Source organism: Rhamphochromis longiceps, linkage group LG15 (genome assembly GCF_057381845.1).
Source record: "Rhamphochromis longiceps isolate RC_006_pf linkage group LG15, R_longiceps_female_GT1.1, whole genome shotgun sequence".
Lineage (NCBI taxonomy): Eukaryota > Metazoa > Chordata > Actinopteri > Cichliformes > Cichlidae > Rhamphochromis > Rhamphochromis longiceps.
The window spans coordinates 11,840,836-11,867,642 of NC_140571.1; the positions used below are offsets into that span (position 1 = coordinate 11,840,836).

The following is a 26,807-nucleotide window of genomic DNA, read 5'->3' on the forward strand; positions in this document are numbered from 1 at the left end:
CTCATAATGCTAATATGAAATTTGTTACTAGGAGAATATTCCCAGCTCAGCCATGTTTGAATTTCTACATGCCAATAAAAGCAGGGTATTAATATAATAAGGAATAGTTATACTGCTATGATCTTTTAGGTATACGGATCGGCATACGTTTACTAATTCATACAATCTACCAGCAGATTATGCAACATGATTGATTGATTGGTTATAAAAGATTGGTAATGTACACTGTCCTTTTCTTGTTACATATGTATAGAGTTCCGATAAACACATTTAATCAATTCATACAGTTGAGCAGACAAGTTAATCACAAGTGGACAGCACAAACCTGTTCGAATGTTTATTCTAGTTTTGGTCTTGAGTTTTTTTTTTGTTTTTTTGTTTAAGTATTTCTACATGTAAACGTGTTTAAAAAAAAATCCTTTGCATTTCATCTGAACAGTTCAACAGATTGAGCGTAGTCCTTGTAGTCCGTTTCTGCTTTTCACAAATTCCAAAGTTATACAATACATAATCCAACACAATTTAAAAATGCATACTGAAACATACATGAACATACTATCGTACCAGTGGAGAGACAATCAAAGAAAGGTTTCCTATTGTCTCATTTAGTATCATCATTAAAGTTTTTATTATTACTCATATTACTGAAATACTTCATTGTCCGGCTGTATACTTCTGTGTAAAGTAAATGCGCGATCCATTGCCTCACTAAAATATGAATCAATTAAGGCACTTTTAGAGAAAATATGGCATTAAGACAACACATTTCTAATAAGATAATACTTAACTAAGATGCCCATTTACTTGCTTTTTTACACGGTACTCTAAAAAAAAGAGAAAAGCTACAGACACAAACATGATTTGCTGCTGTAAGATGAAAAATTAAGGGCCATTAAAGTCCACCTGCGTTGGTTCTGAGACACTTTTTTGTTGCTGGGTGACAAAAATAAACAGAAGGAGGCTGAGAGAAAGTACAGCAAAGAAAACACACAGACTTTGAAAGGCTACAGGTTATTTTAGAGCTTGGGTTTCTCAGCCTTTTGCTTAGATTGAACCCTTCTTCAGTGTGATACAGTCTCGAGCCTTCAGAGGCTGTCAGAACAACAAGGGGTGAGTGAGTGAGGCGAGGTTTGCTGGTGGTGGTGAAATGCACCCTAACATGAAGACAGCACCGAAGATCCTGAAAGAGTCGTGTAGATACAAGAAGGGGAACGGTTAAGGCAAATCTAAATAAAATGTATCTGTGTAAAAACTACGGATACAGAGGTCAAATGGGCATCAGTGAAGAGAGAAGTTCCTGGAGCTTTGAAGACACAAAAAAAATAAAACAACCCCAAAAAATATATTCCTCTCCAAGGCTGCAATAGAGAGCAGAAGCCACAGGCTGGATGGGTGCCAAAGGGAGGCTAATGTGAATGGATTGAGTGTTAGCAGCAGCCTGACTTGCTCTCAGCAGCCACAGTCTCCTGGTCCAGTTTGATCCTGTCTCCATTGCTCTCCTCATATGGCAAACCTTTGTCGTTAGCCAAGATGTTCTCTACCAGGAATCGAGCAGCTTCATCCACATTGATGTTGTCCTATAGAAAGGTCAAAGCATATATTAGAGAGGTGATAAAAAAAAAAATCATAATTAAAACAAAAAGTCATTTGCAGCACAGTATGTATGGAGACTGGAAATTTCCTCTGCCTTGGCCTGCACTATGGTCCTCAGAGCAGTTTCAGAAGTTCACGAAAGCCCTTTATGTGAACCAGCCTGTTTAGCTGGGTAACAGAAGGCAAAAGTGAGACCAGCAGAGACAGGCTGAAAATCACTGTTTGCCTTTGTCCTTCACACTGTGGCCCAAAAGCTGTCATAGCATGGGTTGAAGAGGTAATGAATATTTATGGATTTTGCTCAGACTCTACAGTAGCAAAGATGTTTTCAAAAAAGGCAAACAGAAATAAAATAAAGATTTAAAATATAATGAAATAAACTGGTTTGTAGTATTTACTCTATTAAAGACTACTGAGCTAAAAACAGTACTTACTGGTATGCTAGCTCAATCAAGCCAGTCTTAAAGTAATTTCTTTTAATAAATTGTAATGGCATGTGGTTGTTGACGACATTATAACTCATAGTTCACCGTGACATTGCATTTTCCCCTTGTACTGTATTAGGGAAAATATGCTCTTCGTCATTTAAATCAGCATGAAAGTTTGGCACTTATTAACAGAATCCCAGTCGCAGGTTGTTGTGGGTTGAGTTTAGTGCAAGTGTGACAGGCACACAAAACATTAACCCACAGAAAGGAACTGGCTCTGCACTCATCACACGCCCACGTAGACACGTCACATGACTCGGTACGTAGCACAGCTCCAGGAACAACAGTTATTTAGAATGAGCTAAATGGGAACAGCTGATTCCAGAGTCATCAAAGCATTCCACAACATGGAAACATAATGGATGTTTGTTATTTGAAATGTACATGTGCGTGACTGTAGGCATTTCCCGGTTTATCGGCTTGTCATTTTGAAGTTTCCAAAAAGGAAGAGGCTCACTGAGGGAGAAAAAAAAAAAGAGGTCTCCCTGGAGTCTTAAAATGTAGAATATTCATGATCACAAAACAAAGTTCTACAACATGTACTAACAACTGAGGCACAGAACTTTTAGCACAACTAAGTTTAGCACTACACTTTATTTCAGATGGAAATATTATACCTATCGGAACATTTTATAAGTTAATTAATTACCTTTTAAAGGCCCTATTTCCAATCCACTCTCAAAGAGTTATAAGATTTTTCTAAACTTTGTAAAGTACGAGCGTATCTGAATTTCCCTTCTTTCTACGTGGATAACAGTCCCTTAAAAGGGCGTAGAGAACAAACAACATTAACATTAATATATCTCCAAGCAGTAGGATGTGGGACCTTTAAATGAAAGTGTGTGGAAGAGAGAGATGAGAATTAGCTTACAAAGCAAGTGCAAGATGGCAGCAATCTCAAGATAGTAATAGCAAACCAGTGACATCATGATGCAAGTTGAAAAGAAACACTACAAAACATTATCATTCAAACCTTTATCCCTCTAATCCTTGCAGCTCTGGGCTGTAACATCCATCACTGTCATGTGATACCTTATCACACCAGCTGTCCAACAAATTTTTTTTACCAGATATTGTGCATGCATGCATGCATGCCAAAGACAGCTGGATTGATGCTTGTCTTTTTAAAAAGAAATTTCATTGTTCCAATGTATTTGGTAATTTAATTTAAGTCATTAAACAGATTGCAGCCCTTTAATCTAATGCAAATTACTTACAAGCCTCCATATGTAACACTGAATTCTGAATCAAAAATGCTAACATGAACAACTGCTGAATCGGCTTCTGACTAAAAAAAAAAAACAAGAACGTGTAACAATTTCACAATAACTACAGTCAACCTAACGTGATTATGCCACACAGAAGATGTCTCACTTCTCTTTGGATTAACTTTTGAGGATTTCCTGTCTTTAAAAATCTGTTTAGTAAAAGAATAAGTATCTCCTTTTATTCTGACTTTGCTACATGAGCACTGAGCACAAAGCTGTTATTGAACACAAGTCACATTCACGTGTAAAACGTGATTTGAATCCAGCACTAATCATGTTTAACAATGACTCTGCTGACTTTAAAGGAAATATTTCAGCCTGCCTTAACTTTTCATTTCATGCTGCTGTAGGATGTTTTAAAGTGCAGAATAAATATGAGAGGACACAAGTTTAAAAAGAAGAGCGTCACCCAGCTCTAAAGAGGAATGCATATAAAATTAAACGGCTTTTGTCCACTGGCACTTTCTCACCTTAGCCGAGGTTTCAAACCAGCCCAGAAAGCCAGTTTCTTTGCAGAAATTGTCCATTAGAGCTGTGCTGTTGGAGTTCTCTTTCTTCTGGTCACATTTATTGGCGAGCAGCACTGAGGGGATGGGGTTGCCGTTAGCCAGCTTCACCTTACTGTCTAGGTCATGCTTCCACTTAGACACGGCGTCAAATGTGGAGCCCCTTGTTACATCGAACACCACAAATGCCCCCACGGCTTCTTTGTAGTACACCCGCGTCATGTTCCCAAATCGCTCTTGACCTGAGGGGTGGGAAAAGGATGCAGCGGTAAATGCACAGTTTTTACAAAACAGCTAAAAGCAACTAAAAGCTAAATAATATGATTTGGAGTTTGTGAGAGAGGAAAAAAATAAAATAAAAAATCATGGACCCTGCAAAGACGTGATAATTCACCTGAAATGAACAGAACAGTATCTGAAGAAATAAATATTTAGTACTCGGACTTGTCATTTCTTACTCCAATTTGTAACAACTTGGTGAGAAATGAAATAATTTCGCCTCTAAATGTGGCCAAAAATGACGAGGATAGAGATGGTTACTATTTGACCTATTTTTCTCATTTGCCACGGGCTTAATCCACACACACTATGAATGACGGGAGTAATCTGCCACTATAATAAGCCTACTCTCTGAAGTTATTCTCTAAGAAAATCTGAGGTGATATTTCACCAAGCCAAAGCAAGGGAAATTATCAGCAGTATAAGGTGTGTCACTTTCAATCTGAATCACTTTAAGGCAGTTTTTCACCCCAGTTCATTAAGAGTTTTACAACCAGTGAAGACCAATTGCTTCCTTTGGTTTTGTTACATATGGATCCTTAAATCAACCAACTATTAAGAATACAGATTTTATACTCAGTGCAGTAAATGCTTTTTGAATGCCAAAACATCATGGAAATGCTTACAGTTTCATAGAATAACTGTAATTATAACTGAAACCTCAGTACTTGAGTACTTCCATTTTCTTATTTGCACTTTTAAAATGAAACTTTAAAGAGGAAATACTCCCTGGGGGTAAGTAAATAATACTAAGAACTGAATTACATGCTTTAACCTTCCTGTGTTATTTCACTTTAGTTCATGTGTGCAGGGAGTTCAGCACATGCAATGCACTTGTACACTCTAAAATGTGTTTAAACCACATCTCCAAAGGTGTACAAAGGAAAAGGCTTTTTCCAGGGAACATGCAAGTGTTACACATCCATAGTGTGCAGATTTATCAGGCAGCTGAAATACCAAAACTGTCTTAGGAACTACATAACCTTAGGTCTTAATTACTTTCCCAAAATGTCTCTGTAAGAATTAAGGGGTTGCCGCATCATTAATGGTTCATCTTTATGGTCTTTGATGGGAAGTCAAGCAGTTGATACTTTGATGCAAGTGATGGATGAAGGGCACCCATTTTTTTTTTTTTTAAATACTGCAAGCTTGTAAGCAAAGCAACATCCAGAAGGTAGCAGTAGCAACAGCTTTGGAACTTGTGATACTTCATATCTCTGGACAGTCCCGATAGGCCAGGAATATACCGATTGCAGTGAACTGTATCAGGTGCTGGGTTGTTAGTAGGCTCAGACAATTGTTGGCAACAATAAAAGAAATGAAAGTAGGACACAGCTCTATTTGAATTGTTTATGCATGGAAGCCACTGATGTTTCAGCAGGCAAGTATCCTTGTTCAGCAGAGCAATAGAGCAGAGATGAGTTAAATACCAGCATCACTACATCACATTCAAAATAAAACTTACTCTGTCAATTTATATATGCATATATTTGACTTATTAGGTTACTTGATTACACTTTTTTATAATGTTACAAGGCTTTAGCTCGCACTCATTAAATGGGCCAGTCTAAATATTTCAGTGCAGTGTGTCAGTACTGCGCCAACCTAAAACCACTAGTAGCTAGTAGGACTGAGCACAAGCATGAGCTCCTTTTTAGACATACAGCTTTGGAGATTCCTCCACAGATTTAATCTTTTTCCTGTCAAGAGCCAGTGGTTTAAATTTACCAGATATAACAAAAGCACTTTAACGTCAAAACTTAGATAAGGATGTTTGCTTTTCTACTTTTTAAATCATATCCATCTTATCTCTATGGGAACAGTTTCTCGGACATATGCTCTCTTGCATATGGTTCCTAGTTGTAAGGCAACATCAGCTCCTCTAAGAGGTCCTGGCTCTTAAATGCCCTTGCATGTAAGAAAAACATGGGTCTTTTAATTTTCTAATGGGGACAAATTTACAACAGCATCCAGTTTGAACTTGCCTTTGTAATCACATGATTAAGACTGCTGCTGGTGCTGCTGAGGACATTTTAGTCCATATGCTATGCTTAACTAACTATTCAAATATTGGGTCACCCCCAGAGGTATAGTTACTTAGCATATTACCACAAATGAAGCCTTTAAAGCACCTGCTCGTTTATCATATTTAGATCGAGTGTCTGCAATTACAGCAGGCCACGATAAGCTTGAGATAACATGTGATGGATTTAGCACATATTTATGCTACACTGCTCCAGGGAAAGTTCCAAGTATTCAGCGTGTTAGATAATTTGCAGTCTTTACTATTATTGAGTCACAAACAAATAATGAAGCAAAAATGAGATTGAGGAAGTGCGAGCAAAGCTTTACCCAGCGCACTTTCACTTTACTGTACTTACCCAGTCACGCAATAAACTGGAGTGGCGTGGCACAGTGCGGGTGTGAGCAAGAGAGTGAATACACTGTGGGGCCCACAGGCCTGACGGTAATTGCTCATAATTGAGAGTCTAATTTTAGCTGATATAACCCCAGGTGAATTCACCAGAGACACGACACAGTGGGATAAAGAGCCGATAGACTGAAATAAGGCTTTCATTTCCAAGCCTTGTAAAGCTCATACATCCAGGATAGCGAAGGCAAGGGCAGAATATAGATGGAAGTACTGTCTTAATAATTTTTAAGGCCTCTTTTCTTTTCATTCATTGCAAGGTATTATAGGACGACATATGATTTTGCCCAAATGGAGTGACAGAACAATGCTGACCACTGATTAGTTTTGATATTTACAAATATTTTCACTTGTATTAGTTGATTTAAAATATAGTAGAGCATGTTTTATTCAGATTAGTAAAAAAAAAAATTGGATTAGGGAACAGTATAACAACAGCATATTTAAAATCAATCCAATCTTCTCCAAAAGGTCCAAAAACAGACAAGATCTGGAAAAACAAATCCTGAAAACATTCTTTGTGCCTGCTTGCTGGCGAGAATTGTAACACTGTCCTGAAGAATTTATGTTTTATGATTCTATCTTGAATTTGGGGGGAAAAAAACATTGCACAATAAGCAATAAGTTGCTGAACTGTCAAAAACTGGATTAGAAGTTTTTCGGGTATTCGCAAGGTTTCCATATATCACTCACTAACCTTTCAGATACTCCGACTGCTGTGGTTGCTCCACATACCTGGCTGCTATACGATTGTCTAAGGGTTTGTTTGGGTTTTTTTTGTTTGCTTTTCAGGGCATTCCCAAGTTGCTGTGGTTTTTCCCATGTGAGTCACTGACCTTAGGTAACCTTAGGTAGTTTCAGCTGCTCCACGTATTTGATTTGGCAGATTTCTACATCAGATGCCCTTCATGATTCAAGAGGTTTGTGTCTCCTTCCAGGCTCTTTCCCATCTTTTCTTTCCACTTGTCTGGCAAATGTGTAAACCACTACACTGTGGAACCACTAAAAGTCACAAACCTTAAGTTAAATGCAAATCCTGCGATGCCTGGCCTTTGTTGTGTTGCAGTTCTTTTAAATTATTCTGCTTCGCGCGTTTACAGCTTAAAAAAAGTTTTCACTGTATGGATTTTCATAGGAAATAAAATTCTAAATGGATACAGACTACAGATTTTCTATCTGAGATCCATCTATCAAGCTGCTTTACTTTCCTGTAAAAGCAATTTTCAAGGACATTTTACTATTTAAAAAAAAAGAAAGAACAAATTTAATTACATTAAAAGCAGTAACGAGTGTCATATGCTCCTAACCCAATCAGCAGAAAAACATGGGAATGGATTGAGCAAGAATTGCGTATTTACTCAGAGCATGCCACAGAGAAGCATGAGATATCAGGAAAGTACAAAGGTGTGTGCTTCTGCATTAAAAGCACAATATTAGGCAACAGCATCGAAAACTAAAGAAGTGGAAAACTAAATCTACCCAGAGAGAAAACCAACTTTGTTGAATTTCAAGGGCTTTAAACAGGGTTGTTCTAATTCAGTCGACCACACTGATAAACACGGATGCATGACCTCAAGTGCAGTTAGACACTCTGCTTATGAAATCTTCATAAATTTTCAGTTACAGAAGTACTTGATGAAATTGAAATGGTTTAGTTAGATTCACTGTATCATCTCTGTTTGCTGTGTGGGAGAGACTGAAATAAAGCGAAGTCTCATCATTATCCAAAGCCCTAGCAACCCTAGTTTCCTCTTCGTTCGTAGATATTGCTATCCTGTGGGTGGGTTACCATAGAAACTGTCCAAGCCAGACATGGCAGTAACAACAGCAGCAGTCACCGTCTGCTGTTAGGAAGCAACTGGCTGAAAAACTTCCCCGCACACTCCCCCCATCAACACTAAAGTAGCAACATTGGGCCCAGTCACGAAGGTAGTCTTCAGCATGAGTTTCAAAAGAGCGTAACACATGACTGGCACGTTCAAATTCCTCAGAGCAGCATGTGAGACATGACTTACTACAGCTTACTACAGCCTTTACCGCTGAACAGTCTGAACTGAATCCACAGCCTTTTTTCCCTCCTCACTTTGTGCTAAGAGGTTTTTGTGTGCACCTTAATTTAGAAATTTAATTCATAATTACAGTGCTACTGCCGCTGACAGCCCAGTGGGAATCTGTGCAACTTTATAGAACGGGTAGGGAGAGGTTTCTTGGTCTTAACCTCTATTGTTGGTGGTAAGAATACACCAAAAAGTGACCAAAATGTCAGTAACTACTACTACTACTACAACTGCCGATAACAGCCAAAAGAACACAACCACTCTACCATTAAATCAGGTAACTTATGAGGTAATACGGCAACCGGATGACCTTCCTGACACAACGCCAAAGGGGACTGGTTACAAAGAGGGTGCTGTATTAAAAATCTCCTTGTGATTCCTTTGGTTGTTAGCACATTAGCACAGTTCCCTGTAGTTTGAATAAAAGACACTGACTTGCCTGAGTTTAGTCTACGAGTTTTCCTGAAACTTGAAAAAGTGCTGGAAACAGAGAACTTTCACCTTTTAGGTAAAAGTTGTGCCCTACTGCTGCAACCAAATACTTCAAAAGGCTCATTTTATACTTTGAAGGTTAATGGTCTTTGTTTCCGTTTGGGTTGTACGTCACAAATTAAGTCACTTCCACTTGGCAAGTGGTTAGGAAGTCTTTCTCTGATCCCGGAGCACGCACTGTTCCCTATCAACCAGCGATTGCCTGGGTGTCAATGACTGGCCTCTAGGCCCAGGTGACTGAATCCTTAATCAATCTAAGGACTGATGATCTACTTAAGATATACATTTGATGACAAGCATCAGATTTATTCCCGTTATATACAAACAGATAAGTGGCATATTAAAGGACAACCTGGGCAAACAACAACAAATCCAGATGTCCGAAAGCAGAGAGGCAAAGAGTGTGAAAATAAAGGTGAATCACACATTACAGGATTTGCATCTGGACGCCCAATTGGAAACGAAAAGCTTTAGGTGTGAGGCACTGGTCTTCATCATCACCAAATGAGAGAATTGGAAGAATGGTGCTCAGCTTGTCCAAGAGAGTTTAGACTTCAGATGTGTGAATATATGCCGAAAACCACCAAAGCTGTTCTGGCACCTTGAGGTTGTCCAACACCTTACAAAGATACTTACATTTGGTATTTCCTTTCATTTCGCACCGACCGGTACATTGTGTTTTCTGCCTTCGCTTCCATTTCCGTCGATGGCTGCACTGCTTGCCACACTGTGCGCTTGAAAACGTCTCAGTGTCACATTTAGTATGCACTGTCATACTTGGCAAAAGGAGCTAAATTGCTTGGCAGTGATTTGGCTTCATTCGGTCGTTTACGAGTAGAGCACAAACAGCAAGAAGATGAATCTTTCAGACCACTGACAGAAAATTAATCAGCAACTGTTTTGATAGCAAATGAATCAGTTGTGTAAATGTTTGAGAACATTACATATTTTGATCACGGGTATATGTTTTTCTCAATATGCTTAATGTCATACCATTAAGTTTTTAGAGTGTCAAATCAAACACAATGGGCGACTGAAAAAAATCCCTTCTAGTAACGGAAAACTGATTTGTTTTCCCTGTTTTCTTGTTATTTGTAATCGAAATGAGTGACTGTTTCTTCAGATTACTGATAACATAAACATTCGGCATCAAATCATCAAATCGGTTACAGCTCCTCGCCAGCCTTTTTGGCTCTTGTGCAAACAAATAGATAAGAGCCTCTTTGTACAGAACACTTCAGTTTTGGGGTATTTTTGCAAAAGTAATTAAAAATTAGACTTCTCCTTCCTCCTTAGTTTACCTGTGTTGGAAACCTCGTCCTGGGTAGCATCTACTTTTTCAAACCCTGTTAGAAAGCGGCAGCGCTATGAGATAAAGAGAAGTTTATCATTGAGGTATAATAAGTTCAGGTGAAATGAGGGATCCTAATGGGACAAAAAGTTTGGACCGCAATAGGAGTCACTGCACACATCCCATTAATGTGAAACCGTTCATCACTTCTATGTTTGAGCCCAAAAGGTGCAGGCCTTTTCACTCTATGCCATAGCGGTAATCATTGTGTCCACTGGCTTGAGTAAATCCAGGAGAGAGTGGAAAAGGGGTGGGAAACCTGCATGCTTCACACTGACTTCCCCGATGTTGTACAGTCCTCTGATTACTGTTATTCCTCCTAGACTGTAATCACTGGTGAGGTCGGTAAAAGACAAAGAAGCTCTGAAGTTGCTTTCAGTGTTGCCAAGATGATTATTCCTCCTCCTTTTCTGTTCATTAAATGGCTTAATGGCCATTCATTAATGGTCTTAATGACTTGGCAACTACACCTCGAACTTTTAGCCTTTACACCCACGTGTCGTTACTTATTTTATCCTCAAAGTGTCCTCAAGGCAGGCCTTGATGTAGGTGTGAATAACGCAGTTTAATAACAGAGTCGTCCTACCTGGTGAGACCATCCAGATCCACACAACTTCCCTAATCTATACTAGCATGTTCCCCTGTCTTAATTAATGATATCAGCCTATCAAAGTGTGTGTGTGTGTGTGTGTGTGTGTGTGTGTGTGTGTGTGTGTGTGTGTGTGTGTGTGTGTGTGTGTGTGTGTGTGTGTGTGTGTCAGGCTTTTATTTACCCTCGCAGATCCTCTAATCAAGTGCTGTCGGTCTGTGACAGGCAGACAGCACTTCCTGGCGCTCAGTCACAGATGCTCCTGCACACTGAGCTTGTGCTGCCAGGGCCAAAGTGATGGTGGGGAACTTGAGCCCGCACTGCCACTCACTCTGTGACAGACATGCAAGTTGTTGTGATGACTCCCCCCCCGACACCCAAATGTTCGCCCCCTTTCTGTCACTGCTGTAAGCGGTGGAATAAATAAAAGAAAAACAGCAGTCTTCTAACCATCTGTCCTGATCTGTCTCAGCATATGAGCTTTGTTTGATTGAGGGAGAGGAAGGACCTGCTCAACCCCGCCAAAAAGTAAGAATAGAACATATCTAGAGGCAGGGATTGTTTTTGTTGGGGGTTTTTTAACTCATGAAAAATTTATATAATAGCCAGACAGACATTTTTAAAACCCTTGAAACCCTGTTTGGTCTCTAAAATTATGATTGTAGTTTTGTCTTATTGTTCACTATAACTTGACTAATCCAACAATGTGATACTAATCCAGCACTTAAGATCACCAAAGCGGTACGACAGGCTGTGAACCAAGAACCAAGATGAGGAACAAACACAGTGACCAAAAATTCCTTTGAGGTATAGGTTATAGAAGTCCTGTTTTTCACTTCTTTAAACATCTGTAATCAAACCACAATGGCTTTAACCCATTGCATCTAACTTCAGACTGACAACAACAGTAAAAACACAGTTAGATCAGAAGCCAACAACCTTTTTTATCCAAGACTATCAGAATAGTAGTAGAAAGACTTACGCCCAGAATTTGTCCCACTTCAAACCTCCTGGCATATAGACTTTTCTCATTGAAAATTCTCTGCTTTACCCACAGCACATGGAATTTTTGTCTCTTTAGGCTACTTTATAGAGCTCACCTTATTCTAGTCTTTAAAAGCTCTGTTATTAGCCTTAAGAAAACAACAACTTTGAAACGGCATTTTAGCAACAAGACTGTCAGAAATGCCAAAAGCTGCAATCTTATCTAACTTAAAAATGTCAGGAACACAATTTGCCACTTTGATGGATACTGAAATTATTTCTCAGGCAGCAGCGGCTCAGGCTGTTAAGTACTTGTTTGCTTTTTTAAACCTTTCTGGTGATGATTTGGGCTTAAAATTTAATAAAACCTAATTTTGTCGCATTCTTTGGACAGTTTTTTAATCAAGTATTTATTTTTCCCAATAAATAGTCAATTCATTTGAATAAAGAAAAGAAAACACACAAAATAACTGCAGTCCTATTCACCTTGCCATTTTTGAAAAGTGTAATATATGTTTCACTACTGATACAAAAAAAGAGACAAATTATTATTTTTCCGTTTTGTAAACTGCCTCAGTTTATACTTTGCCTTTTATAAATACTGTAAAATTTCTAAAATATGCCCTAAAATTTGACAGTTCCACAACGATTTCCACGAGGTCACACTCCTAATGGCCCTTAAGTCACATGATCTCATTATGTTCAACACAAAGATAACCATCACAAATTAGAGCTGGGAGTTGCAACGCAGTCAGCACAGTTCTGAATTTCAAAAGCCCCGGTGTCAGATGGATTTTTGGCACTGGGATCAAACATGAAAAGATAGAGGCTAATGGGACAGTGCAGAGACCCCTCACCCACGTCACATCACACCCTCATTCCCTCTGACTGAAGAGCAGCGTAGACCGTGTCTGGCAGCCTGGCTCCTGCTTGCGTTTTGAAGGTCGGTCTTTTTTGCTCACTTCTCATCTTTGCTCACTTCCTCTCTCTCACCTGTCCTCTCAAGCGCGTCATTCTCAGACTCTTTTGTTTACAGTGTGATATTTCTGGGCCTGGAGATGACAAACACTGGGAGTCTGAGCAGTGCCGCCTGCATGCAGGAAACTTGTATTTACACTGCTCTGATTCCTCTCAGCTTGCTTACTCAAGCTGCTGGAATGCACAGGTTGGCCTGTGTGCCAAGTTACTTAAGTTTACTGAAATCTTCTCGGAAACAGAGCCAGGCCGTTTGAATCACAGGACGGTAACAGTGATAGGATATCGTGACCAGTTTAACAAAAGATACTTGTAAGCCGTGGTGAGAATTACACCACAATATGACGGCGAGTTTAGCGAGGCGGGGCTTAGTCGATAATAACAACGTGACCTACATTCCACTGACAATTATGAGCTGCTGTGATCATAAAGTGGGCAAGAGAACAGCAGACGTGATCAACTGGTCTTTTGTACTGGAAATTCCCCCCGTGCGCCGTTGAATTCGTGGCCATCTGCGGGTTTAAAAATTTACTCTTTGCAAAATAGATAAATAAAATCTGCCTTTCTGGTTGATTATTATTATCACCATCATCATCTTAAATCATTTTCTGATAAAACATATCTCTGAAGTCTCGATGTGGCGTGCTCAAGTGAAACTTCCCCAATGTGACACGTGACGCACGGAAAAGTTAGATTTGGTATCTCGTGGCTCCAAAATCACCGGATCCATTATTGAAACGTAATTATAATGACGTCAGCGAGCGTGTCCTTACCTGCGATGTCCCACAGCTGTAACCTGACCAGCGTTTTGCTGTCCCAGTTGATAACTTTGAGTGCAAAGTCGACCCCGATCGTCGCCCTGTAGTGTTGCGAGAAAAGTTGGTGAACGTAGCGTTTGATGATGCTGGTCTTGCCCACACCTAGTTCTCCGATCACCAGCACTTTAAACAAGTACTCCTTGCACTCGGACACCGAGCCCCCGGCCATGCTGAGACTGACAGCTGTTCTCAAACTCAGGCAACCTCTGCTTTCTCGCTCATATAGATGTCCTGCGAGGAGCGACGGAGGACTAGGCCGGTGTTACAGCTGAAGACCAGATGCGATAGAAAGTACTCGAGTTTCCCCCCAACTTTCTAATTCTCCTTTTTACTCCTCCTCCCCCTCCTCCTCTTGACGCTCAACAACCACCTGATAAGTCACAGGACTCAGGCGGAAATGCAAATCTTGATACAGTATGCTTCTCCCTCTAGTGCGAGTACATAAAGCTTTTCATGCGGAAATCATGGTTTCTGGTTTCGTATTCGAAAAAAAATAAAAAATAAAAAAAATATTTTGCGTGCTAAATTCAGGAAATTGCCGGGGCGGGGGTCATTTTAGCACATCTAAGTGAAAGAACAAAACAAACAGTGAAAAAAAATCCTCAGGAATCCTCAGTGGAACCAAACCTCTAATTTGAAAAACATGGCTCTCTAGTAAAGGTGCTCTGCACATCCCATACTATCTCAGTTGAGCCAAAAATAATAAAACCATTGCACAATAGCTCAAAAAACACCTCAAAATTCTTGTTTTCTTGTGATGTAAAGAAGTTCAAGGATATTCCATTTCAAATCAAGTTAATAGACATAGAAATCTTTAAAAAAAAAAAAAAAAAAAGATCTCGGTTTTTCCACTTTAACTACATGGAAAAAACGTACAGTTTACACCTACAGGAGATACTAGGTTGTAGAAACCCATACTATGAAGCTCCCAGTGCACAGGTTTGTGCTGATGTTAATGCCAGAGGAGCAAGCATGATCCCAGGTTTTTTAAATGCGGTGGTACAGGTCAGGAAATTGTGTTGGATAAATGTTTTGCATGTAGGATTTTTACACAAGTGAAAGTTATCATCCTATTCAAGCAACTTAATAGTGCACTCGTTTCATAATCAAAATATATTTTGGAAAAAAAACAACCCTAAAGTAAGGGTACACATTATATAGAATCGGATTAGAATTTCTGAATGTGTTTAGCCCAAACAACTACAATAACTATATATTACAATTACTGGTCCATTGATGTATGTTCCAGCTGTTGATGTATTTAATTTCTTCCATATTTTTTGTTTGCTTGACCTATAGCACAGGTGTCAAACTCCAGGCCTCGAGGGCCGGTGTCCTGCAGGTTTTAGATGTGTCCTTGATCCATCACAGCTGATTAAATGGCTAAAATGACCTCCTCAATATGTCTTGAAGTTCTCCAGAGGCCTGGGAATGAACTAATCATTTGATTCAGGTGTGTAGACCCAGGGTGAGATCTAAAACCTGCAGGCCTGGAGTTTGACACCCCTGACCTATAGGTTTAATAATAGAAATTATCTTCAAAAAATAAAAAACCTAAAGATATAACATTTGCATCTAAAATATAGTGGCATATAAGCAGGAAAAAGGATAACACAGAAATACGTACATTAAGTACAAGTATATTAAACCTGAAGTTCAGTAAAGTATTCAAGAAAATATCAATGGGGGTATGGTGCCACCCCATGACCCCCGTCTAGACATGCCCCTGGCATCTAGGTAGAACGAAATTTAACAGACTTGTTGCATTGATAGCATTCTATTACAGTACCAAAGTCAAACAAGGGAGCTCTTTAGAATGACAAGTGTTTGTAAAAGCAGACTGCATGGCTAATATATCATGCAACTTACTATATAATATAACTTATGACACACTGGCTCAAACATATTATTTGTGTGATATGAAAGGGCAGTCAATAAGAGGCTTGTAAAAGTGATGACAATTGAAATCTTTGGCCAATTTGAATAATTATTTTCTTCATGCAATTATTAACATCTTACAACACAGTGCATTATGCGGTGCAATTATGAGGTCCAAAATGCATGCCCTCTTTCCCTACAGTGTTCACATTTTGCAGGCCGGCCAGATTGGAACATTTTAAAGAATCATTTGGGGGGTGTCAGGATATATGTTTGACTCACTAATATAACTTTAGTTTTAGTTTGTTTGGTTTTTTCAGCTAATATAGGCAGTAATCAGTCTTTTTAATATAAGTTTTGTTTTTATTTTACAGCATCTTTCATGTTCAGCTCACCCAAAACATAAAGGCCTATTTCGTTCTAGATTTGACAGTGTTTTTCAGGTGGCACCTGATATATTTTACACTGGTTAAGATCATTTAACAACTTACACTATAATAGACTAAAAACATTTGGAAATACAATACAATTGCACTACGTACTGTGTAGTCTCGTACTTTGAAATTATTTGCATTCTTATAGATAAAAGAACTAAGAAACTTAACCTCAATTAAATTACTTAACTTTATAATGCAAGATTTAAACAAAATTGAAACATGTATCATCTCGTTACAAGAAGCAATCAATCATTGGTTACTTTTACAACCAAATGTGTTCAAGAGGATACAACTGGCTCAACTTAAAATTTACCCCAAAAAAACAAACACACTGCTTTTTGACGAGTATCCGAGGACAGTTGCAAAATGTATAAACTTTGTTTTTCTGTCGACATTCTAAATATAGAAACATTTATTAGTATTACAAACATACCACCTGCGTGAAAAACAAGAGATGGCTTAACAGTATTACAAACTTTGATAACTTGTACAACTTACTGTGTTTTTCCATTACAATGACACAGCAAACTCAGAAAATGTGGGAAATATCCACACAGCATGGAAAGCAAAATCTTTTTCTGTTGTCATTTCCCACGCGCGTAAAAATTCTCAGGGTTATGGTTTTAGTGTAAACGAAATAAACAGCATTGCCATCATCTACAATCACCCTATTTACCTGTTTACCAGCTACGTCATAAAAATAAATAAATAAATAAAACAGAAAGCGGGGGCTGTAGGCTGATAACAACTTTGCTTGGCACATTGTAACCATAGTCACATATCATACAGCGCGAGTCTTCAGCAGGATCTGAGTTCGTTGATACTACTTTTGTGATGAGCACACCTTGCGGCACATAAATGTAATACTCAAACAACATACTTCACTTTTCTTGTTAATTTGTAATATATAAACTGCAATGAGGTTTGATTAGAGAAAGAGTGCAGTTACTTAATGAATACTCAATGAAAAGTTGATTTTCTTGAATGAAGCTTTGACTGCTATACACATGAACAGACCTGTGCATGTGCTGCAGCAGAAGAGCAGAGCTAATCAAAACTGGCATGAAATGCACTTAAGCTATTGCAGTCTTTAGAGAAAGTTTGGTCTGTGATGTGTAAGCGCGCTGCGCAAACACTACTGTGTTTCTCTTGACGTGTTTTCTTTTTTGCAGACTCTACAATTGCACTGTCTCTATTAAAACAAAAAAACAAAAAAAAACACAGCTACATCTTCTATTATGACTCTCTGTGTTACTTCATTCATTAAAAAATTTGGCGTGAGAGCTGACTAGTTTTGGCACGCGTCCCAGTTTTACATTTTTCAGGAAGGCTTTGTGCACTCACGGCCCCTCAGAAACGTAAGCACTCGTAGATAATTTGTGGTCTACCTGTATTTTCGATTAACCACTTACTGATAACAGCAGAGTAATAAATACAGTTAAGCAAGCAAATGTCAGAGCAAATAAACAAATGTTAAAAACTCGAAATGTTAAATCGTATCGTTGCACGTGTTGTGTGTCGGTGTGTGTCGGTGTAATGCACTCTGTGTGATGCTCAAGTCTGCTGACAGCCGCTGTGCCAGCGTTGGTTTTTGCTCTCACAGTGTTGAGGAGCTGTGTGCGTAGTCTCGGAGGATGTCGGCGGTGTAGACCGAGGGGCTACCGAGCATCGAATCGATGATGGGGGAGCCGGTGACAGAGTCCCCTGAATACACAGAGTCTCTGAAAGGGGAGGGGGGAGACAGAGCTAGGGAATCCTCCAGTGTTGCCTTGTTTTGAATTAAATCCTCACCTTCCCCATCCTCCCTCTCCCCTTCCTCCTTGGCGTCATAAATGTAGCCGTGTAAGAGGTCCAGTTCCTCATCCTCAAGCCCCTCTTCTGCAAATGCCCCGTGTTGTGGAGCTGAAGGAAGGTGAGAGGGTGTCAAGCTCAAAGGCTCGTTGGCAGGCATTGCCTCCTTGGCAGTGCGGTCATTCAGTGCAGGTGCATGGGAGCTGTGCGTGTCCACCACATCCCTGTGCAAGCGATCTGTGGTGTGGCCTGTCAAGTGGGAGGGCAAAAGAGAAGCTGGCTCATCCAAATCCGACTCCCGCCCTCGCAGCCGATCAGTGCTAGTTGGAGTCCAAAGGGGGCGCTGCGCGTCGCCCTCGTCGTCTTCCTCCGTCAGGTTGTACAGAGGTTTAGTGCCAGGTGGTTCTGGGGGGGGATCTTGGGAGGCGGTGCCAGTGTTGCAGGTGGAGGGCTCACAGCTGTGGGGGTCGGGGGTGTTAGTTAGGGGCCTGATGACCGCCGTCTGATTCAAGCCGGCTTCCTGTTTCCTCACATGCACAGACAGTCTGTGCCACACATTCCCCCCCCTCGGAGGGTGTCTTGGACCTGATTCAGACCATGACACAGACTTGCCATTAGAACTATGAACGAGATAAAAACCCAAGTTACTATCACAGGAAACCAGGAGGTGAAGGCAGAAAAACAACATCAACATAGCAGCAACGTAAGACAACAGAGCAGCAGCATTTCAACATTTCATTGCATGTTAAAATACTTTTGAAGTACGTGACTTGACATTAAGAGCTTGGCTAAAGTGTTCACTCATGACCTCTAAAGAGCGTCACATTTATCAGCCTCACAAACAGTGATTCATAATGTGCTGCAGACAGCATTATGATCATACATTTTTGTCAGACATTGAAATAACAGATTTAAGAGCCATCCATCTCATTTATTTTTGTCTTCTTCCTGACTGTCTAATTTTATTGTTAAAGAGGGGTGCATGCATTTGCAAAGTATTTCGGGTTTTGCCCGGACTGGCCTGATGACGACACAGTGTTTAGCGGAGAATGAGCTAGGACTGGCTCTAATGTGATTAGTCGGGGAGGTGGTGAGGGGAGGGTGTTCATGCTGAGAAAAGTTAAATGTGAGGTTAATTCAGGATAAACCGAAAGCAGCAGGGTGGCAGATCACCCTCTTGGAGGGCTGCATAGTCAAAAATATTTTTGCCCTGCCAGCTCAGGAGTGCCAGGATCACACTATCAAATGATGTCTTTAAATGAGATCTAGAATCCAGGCAGGTTGGCAACAAATGATCCAAAAGATGAGAACCAATCAATAAAAAAACAATTACTTTCAGCACATCTTTTTGACCTAAAGATTTTTTTAGTGTCATAGTGTATTGGGGAAAAAGCTTGTAGAAAAAATTGATTTCAGCTTTAACACTTTTCAGCTGTCTTGTTGCTGTGATTATCTGAATGGTGGATACTTTAATTATTCCCCAGACTGTATTATAAAATAGACAAACTGGCAGTGCAGCTCTCCAAGAAAGAGGTTGAATGACTCCAAAACATTTGCCAGCCTTGACACTTGACAGTGCGCTCCTCAGTATAGAAGGTTGAAGGGTTAGAAGATTAGATAGGCTGCATAGCAAGGGTAAGAGACAACACTTAAACATATTGGGATCACTCTCCTTCTCTGCCCCGCTCCTTACTTTAGTCACTTGTCCATGTGCCACTGCTGTGGATCTCAAAAAAGTTATATGCAAGTCTTACATCTAGAATCGCCACATGAAATCTCTACTTTCATTATCCCTGACACGTTTGAATGGCCTTTCAGCTTTAAATCAATAACAGCAAACGTCCCATCTTGACTTTCCTATTAAATTTCGCTGATGATATTTCATTCTCAGGGGGAGGGGGATGTGCCTAAAAACCAGTTTTTACTACATAAATACAAACACTCATTGGGGTACTGGAAAGATGAAAACAGACCACTGACATGCAAACACATCATAAAAAAGTGATAGCTTGATATGATTTTTTTTTTCCAATTTGAGAGTTTAGTCACCTTTTTGGTCTCTAACCAGTGACCCCAGAAATGAAATCCAAACAGAAAGATGAAAAAGCACAAAAGGTTACTCACTTGGCATTGCCTGTTACAGTCTTCTTCCGGCGGAACATATTCAGGAAGCTGTTGCTTGTTGATTGAGCCGCAGACTTCCCATCTCCGACGTGCATTCGCACCACGTCAGATGTGGTGAAGGCGCTTCGGACGTTCCTCTCTGGTTTGGCGATGATTATGTACATCTTGGGTGTGAACATGCAGCCCAGTGCCACTGTTACACTCAGGCTGACGGAGAAGGATGTGGTTATGATCTTGTAATTAGAGCCAAAGTAGATTGGCACGAAGGCCAACCAGATGATGCAGGTAGTGTACATGGTAAAGGCAATGTATTTAGCCTCATTAAAATTGGCGGGCACGTTCCGCGTCTTGAAGGCATAGTATGTGCAGCTCATGATTAGGAGGCCATTGTAGCCCAGCGGCGCTACCATGCCTACGTTGCTGGTGTTACAGATGAGGTAGACCTCACGTATGCTGGGGTATGACTTGATGGGCTCGGGGGGCTCTAGAATGATGAGTGTAATCTCCAGAGTTAGCTGCACACTAATAAGCATAAAGGCAATGATCACTTGGGCCCAGGCGCTCATGAAACGGGGTTTCCTGGTGCAGATCTTTTTCTTGCTGCCAGCCAGAATGCGTGCAATGCGGTTAGTTTTGGTCACCAGGGCAGAGTAGCACATGGCAGATGAAAGGCCCACTAGGAGCCGCTGCAAATAGCAGGAGGCCACTGTGGGACGGGCGATTAATGTGAATGGACAGATGTAGCCTAGGAAAATGCCTGCCAAGATGATGTAACAGAGTTCTCTGCTGGAGGATTTAACCACAGGTGTATCACGGTACTGGATGAACACAAAGGTAACAAAGGAGGTGATCAGGATGCCCACGCAGGAGAAAACCACAGCAACTATAGATTCCACATCTGCCCAGTCAAGATACTTCAACGGCAGGGGCTGGCAACCTGGAAACAGTAGAGGAAACAGTGTTCGGTCAATTTTTTAATTCATCCTGCGGTTAGTTTTACTGAATGAAAGGTGCATTAAAAGATGGTGGGAAGCAGTTAGTCAAGGAGAATGAAAGAGTGGGCAAAGCAAATCAGAGTGTTGGCAATGGCCTGATTTTAGTGCCTTCCACATGCACATATTATTGTGTATATATATGTATATATATATATATATATATATATATATATATATATATATATATATATATACTGCAGTATTTTAATTGTTGCATTCGGTCTTTTTGGGTAACAGTTAATGGTTGTACACTGAAAATAGACTTCACTGGTAAGGCAATTTTTTAAATACATTTTGGTTTTCGGAATTTTATTTTAACACTTACAGTATTAAACTACACTCAGTGAATAATTTGACATGATGACATCATTTTCTATATGATAATAAAAATGAACTTTCAGCAGCATCAGAAAAGTTTAATAACCTTGATATATGTTAAATACTTCTTATGGTAAGTCTTTGTGTTATGTTCAAGGTATAAAGAGAACGAAAAATCTGTGTTGGAAATAATGTTGTATAACCTCAGAGCCAAAGCCTCACACAGCAATAACAACACGCTGGAAAAAAAGGTTTGAAATTTTTAGATTCTGGATTTCTTAGACTGTCCTAAATGTATTTGACAATATTTAAATGCTGATGACCATATTAATAGATGTGTTTTTTCTTATTTATGTAGTTCCTTGTACACCTATAGCTGCCCATACATGTGCCCCCAACATTTGCGCTATGGCACTGACAGGAACTCATTTGCATTTTTCATCCTACACACCCCAAAGCTCTATTTCTCTTCTGTCATGATGCCCTGCATACTCATCATCCAACACAGAGAAGAAGTCTGGAGAGCTTAATTGGAGAAAAATGACATCCCTAGACTTCCCCAGCTTAACACTTCATAAATTACATGCTTCTGCTAATAGCATTACAGTGACTTCACGGAGGAACCCAGTTCTGGTCTGCATGCTAAATCCTAATATGCCAAATCATAAGACATATGAAATTTTAAAATAAACAAAATTGTCGTCCTCTGGGGATTCTAATCAGAAAGGTAGTAATGAGCATCTCAAGGTGTAAACCAGCTCTTATAGCATGGTTTCATTTAAATGCAGGGGGAAGTGGGGACAGAGAACTGTTGCTTGTTACCTTTTGGCCACACACCCAGCTCAGCTTGCAGATGATTTTCCCCTTATGCATGCAAACAGACACGGGTGGCAAAGATGAAATGTATCTGCATTCACTTATCTAACACAATCCTCAAATCGCTTATTTGTGTTTCTAAGCTCTGGGAAGACCTTTGAAATTTACTCTTCTGCTGCATATTTTCAAAAATACACATTCACAATTGTAAACCCTTGTTCAGTGAATAGCATATTACCTCTCTCTATTAGTATTTTTCAAATGTAATGAGACTGAAGGAAACTTTTCTTTCTTGACAGACTGCTGAAATGTATCCTCAAGCCTCTCATGGCAGTAATAGGATTTTACACCTGGGAATTGAGGGCTCCTCTCAACTTTATAAATCGCTGTCAGAACAAGCACCGGGTCACAACAAGAGCAGAGAGGAAGGAAATGAGCAGCAGCATTTTTTTGAGGGAGTGGTGTTAAGGTTTGAGGAAATGAAGAAAGCAAGGGCATAGGACCTGCATGGTGAAAAAGGTGTTGTTAGACCACTGAGGTGCTGTGTGAATAGCCTTACGGTGGGGGAAGATGACTATTGAGAGAACAGGGGAGTCAGCCCCACTAAAAGTACTGTGGTTGAGCTAAGGGTAAACGCATGAAATGGGCAAAATAATAAGTGTGAACCGTTTCAGGGGTAATGGACAAGGAGTGTGGATGAACGATGTAATAAAAACAAACACAGTTTCTGTTTTTGTTTCTCCTACCTGCCAGGTCATCATCCGGCCACCATCCCAGCTCACACGCCTTGCAGGTAAATTCATCCTGGACATATTCGTTATCCTTGCATGTGGTGCAAATCCAGCAGCAGCTCACCTCACCCTTCCTAATCACCTGCACGCAGAGAAACAACACACAGTCAACAACATGCCAAAGAAAGCTCGGTAGCAAGTCACTACACTGAGCCGTGGGAAAAAAGCACATCTCACCTTAAGCAACCTAAATAATTAATCAGCACAGAGGGGATATCAAAATGAGGATTTGTTTGTGCGTTTTTTGAGCCCCAGACAGAGTGTTTAGAAAACAAGGCCGGCTGCTTTTACATTCTGCTCCCAAAGAAGCTGTTACCAGCACTGTGATATGTAAAGCAGGGTGATAAGTGGGGCACGAAACAAAGCAGATAGAGGGGGGAAGCATGAGCAGCTAGGAGAGAGGATGCACCCTCCCTCGAGGCAACTTGGTGCATAGCCAGTCTGAAAACAATTGTCCCCAAATGAAGGAAATGAGGGCATTTATTCAGCCTTTGCTCAAAACCAGTTTTATTGCTTACTGTCCCAAACGGTCCATCTCCTCGCTCAGGTAGAGCGCAAGTCCCGTGAGTTTATGGTGCAAACCTAAACTTTTTATGTGACATCAGAACTTATCCGTGTTTGTCATATTTACATAGACTTCTCTTTTCCTTCATTATCCCTTCTTTAAATCATTTGTAATGGGAGGAGGATTTAAAAATGTAGGACAGTGTAGCATCAGCAGCCTTCTTGCCAGCATGTGATTTAAGCAAATAAAGGATTAAGATTCACTGCAAGAAAAATCAATGACATATTTACTGGGAACAGATGTACAGTAAGGGCACCGGTTCAGCTCTTAAAACATTTCTCTTTTTAATTACAGTAGAGATTAATTGGAAAGTTAGACATTTGTGGTTCCCCCAATGCTTAATCCTAATGATTATATTGATGTCTTTACTTGACCTCCCCCATTTCCATCCGCAACCTTCATGCACATGAACACATACGAAGTAGGTGGAGTGCTGAAGTCCACGCAAAGTTTTTCACACTTTGTCCTAGTATTGATCTGATGAGGCAAATAATTTTTAAGATGGGTTTGTAGGGAGTGCTGATCCCGATGGGACATTGCATGCCCACATGATTAATCCTAATTTGCGATAGAAAAAAAAGATTATCACGGTAGATTACATTCTGCTTGTAAATCTCAAAATTCCATTAAACACAGAGACCTTTCTTTCAAACTCAAACATCACTTCCCCATAACTGTACTGCAGAAACAACAAAGAAAACATACTGCATTTGGAATTTAGAAAATGGCAAATGGTTGTGCCCTTTAAGATCTGCATGCACTTTTTTTTGTTACCAGTATAGCAAGTAGCAAAAGAAATTTAATTACACCTTCCAAATTTAATTACTAGGTCCTGCAATCTGTGAGGCAGCAAAATATTCCATATTATTCATCTCCAAGAGACGGAAGGAGCATAATCAAACCAAGAGAGAGAACTAGAAGTGCATACTAAAATTTGGAAATAGCCAGAAGAAGCAAAAGGGATCATAAAAGAGTAAATATCGACCCAAGTGAGTATGTCCATTTTAAATATTGATATAAAAGCGTTGAGTTAGTGTGGGAAATTACATTAGGTTTCAAATGTGCCTGTATTTACCTTGACAATTTTGTGTTACAGTGGATGACGTACAAGAGGACACGTCAACGTGAAGATTCTGGTATACGGGAGGGCAGAATGCTTTTAATTGCTGTCCATTTGATTTTATATTCACATAATAAGCGGAACAACTCAAAAGTGGAAACATGTGGTAAAGAGGAAACTGCACTACCTACACAAAGAAGGGTATTATCAGCATACAATGATAATCTCTGATTTTCTGATCCAGTGTTTTGAGGAAGAGAAAGAATAGGATTGTTAAAAGGGGTCAACTCTAGTTGATCCCTATACACAGAGAATAACTATTTCCTGTGCTGAACACTGACAATTTGTCTATAAGTGCTTTATCATAATGATGAATCGTATTCTCCAGCCAGCCTGTATCTGTACCAATATTGTCCCAGTCTAACAAGCAGGAATATTCACCCTCTGCCACAAAATGATGTGTGATAGATTAACACGTTTTAATAAAATTGATTTAATCAGTGTGGATCACCTTCATTCGGTGTACCTCTAATAAAGTAGCAAGCAAGTAGACTGACTCGGATTCATTATCAGACAGAGAAGGCAGATTGAGTTCTTGAAGAAAATGCAAACATTTTGAATGCTGCACTGTGTATTACAAGAGTCTATAAAACTAAGAAGTGTTTAAAAAGCAATGATACTGGAGTATTCTTTACAGTTTTTCAGCCTTCAAGCTGATAGAGGACTGTGTCTGGGTCTTTTAAAGCTTTACGTTCTTCCGGCTTTGTGAAATAAGAACACCTTTATGCATCGCAACAAAGAGTTAAGTTATTCTTTCCTGTAAAGCCTCAGAGAATCCGACTTCTTGTTGTGCCTGAAGCTGGATCAAAGTATTTTCCAGCTCAGTTATCCTGCTAAGTCTATTTTTATTAAGGCGAGGTAAAAACAAGATTGAGAAATCCATAGGACAGCCCTTTACGTCATCGCATAAAGCTCTGGTTGTCAACTAAACCTCAGCTAAATTCTATAAAGGCTTCTTAATTGTTCTTTGTCTTCTAAAATGTGAAAAATTTTGCATTTTTCTCAAACATTAAATGATTATTAGGTCGCTCTGGAAGAGTGTGAAATGTGCCGAGGTGATATCTCAGAGAAGGATACGGATGAGTTCGTATGGGAATTTACTTTAAGGAGGATCTGAATCCCTACCTTTATCTGTCCTTTGGAACAGGGCTCACTACAGACTGAGCGAACCATGTCGCTGCTGTTCATCCACAGTTTGTTGTCATCGATGCTCAAGATGCCCTCGCTCCACGACCCCACGTTTATGTAGTCATAGCGATCATCACCCACGCTCTGTAAATTCATGATGTCATACCTGGATGTTTGAGGAGAGACGGAGGACTGCGTATTAACACACTTATTAAGTGAGAAAGGGAAGGATTTGAGAGGGAGTGGGAAAGGAGAGAATCAGAGTGAAAGGTAATTTAATGATAACAACTCCACAGCTTAAGCCTTTCCTCTTATCTGAAGCCGCAAACTGCTTACAACTCTGTTATGTGACATCAAGCGCTCATACCAGTGCACAGTGTGCCCTCATTTTTATACTGAACCAGGATGCGCTGCACCTAACCTCCAGCTGACAGAGGAATGACACGGCTGTGTTTTCTGACTGTCAAATGTTGTCCGTTGGACTGTAAAGACATGAAAGTGACTGCCGCAGTGGACAATCCACTAAATCTGTTCCAGTCCAGACTAATTACATCCTCTCATGCTCAAGACTGGGACACACATGTGTGCTAATGAGTTGGAGAGTGGGAGAAGGGGAAATGCACTTTGTGACCCAGATGGTGATATCAAATCTCTATGTTCATTTCTTGGCTTTTCTTAATTTTTTATTAGCTTCTTCTTCCTCTTACCTTCCTGGGGTGTCTCCATTTTCGTCAAAGTAAATCTCCTCTCCCGAGACTCCTCTGAAGGATGTTTTGAGCAGGTAGTCCAGAAGCTTGCTGCCATCAATGGGATCCATCGCCTCACAGAGCCCTGTCTGTCCCGGACATAGCTCCTTGTGCATATCATGAAGGCCATGAGCCATGGCGTAGATGGCATTGATGACAAAGCCCATCTTACTATCCTGCACATAGTTCTCTTGCAGACTTTCATTTCCTGTTAGAGATGAAAGGAGAGGTCGTCAAACAGTCGAAAGAATTCCAAACTGCAAGTGT

The 26,807-nt window shown here is 40.1% G+C and overlaps 2 protein-coding genes and 1 long non-coding RNA gene across 4 annotated transcripts in view; 1 reads left to right on the top strand and 2 right to left on the bottom strand.

Annotated features, from left to right (window-relative positions):
- Positions 1-324: 324 nt before the first annotated feature.
- rab32a (RAB32a, member RAS oncogene family) lies at positions 325-14,183 on the bottom strand. The gene is made up of 3 exons (XM_085381656.1): positions 13,787-14,183; positions 3,820-4,097; positions 325-1,577 (listed from the first exon to the last, which is right to left on the bottom strand). Exons 1-3 carry the CDS (start codon positions 13,998-14,000, stop codon positions 1,428-1,430), a joined length of 642 nt encoding a protein of 213 aa, XP_085237782.1. The 5' UTR covers positions 14,001-14,183; the 3' UTR covers positions 325-1,427.
- LOC146652178 (uncharacterized) lies at positions 12,867-25,245 on the top strand. The gene is made up of 4 exons (XR_014907548.1): positions 12,867-12,981; positions 22,944-22,983; positions 24,376-24,535; positions 24,643-25,245. It is a non-coding gene; the product is annotated as an uncharacterized LOC146652178 (long non-coding RNA).
- Positions 16,892-26,807, bottom strand: part of grm1a (glutamate receptor, metabotropic 1a) — a 35,162-nt gene continuing 25,246 nt past the window's right edge. For both annotated transcript variants that reach the window (XM_085381654.1, XM_085381655.1), the window contains 5 exons: positions 26,502-26,748; positions 25,792-25,960; positions 22,937-23,063; positions 20,062-20,998; positions 16,892-18,557 (listed from right to left, as the gene is read on the bottom strand). In XM_085381654.1, the coding sequence (XP_085237780.1) occupies positions 17,744-18,557; positions 20,062-20,998; positions 22,937-23,063; positions 25,792-25,960; positions 26,502-26,748 (2,294 nt within the window). In that variant the 3' untranslated portion in view covers positions 16,892-17,743. The remainder of the gene's footprint in view (positions 18,558-20,061; positions 20,999-22,936; positions 23,064-25,791; positions 25,961-26,501; positions 26,749-26,807) is intronic.

Excerpts from the sequence above, each read along its gene's own strand:
- rab32a (XM_085381656.1), bottom strand. The coding sequence starts at position 14,000 with ATGGCCGGGGGCTCGGTGTCCGAGTGCAAGGAGTACTTGTTTAAAGTG. Across the intron at positions 4,098-13,786 it reads ACAGCTGTGGGACATCGCAG|GTCAAGAGCGATTTGGGAAC; the intron begins GTAAGGACACGC and ends CCCACCCCTCAG. Across the intron at positions 1,578-3,819 it reads GGTTTGAAACCTCGGCTAAG|GACAACATCAATGTGGATGA; the intron begins GTGAGAAAGTGC and ends ACCTTTCTATAG.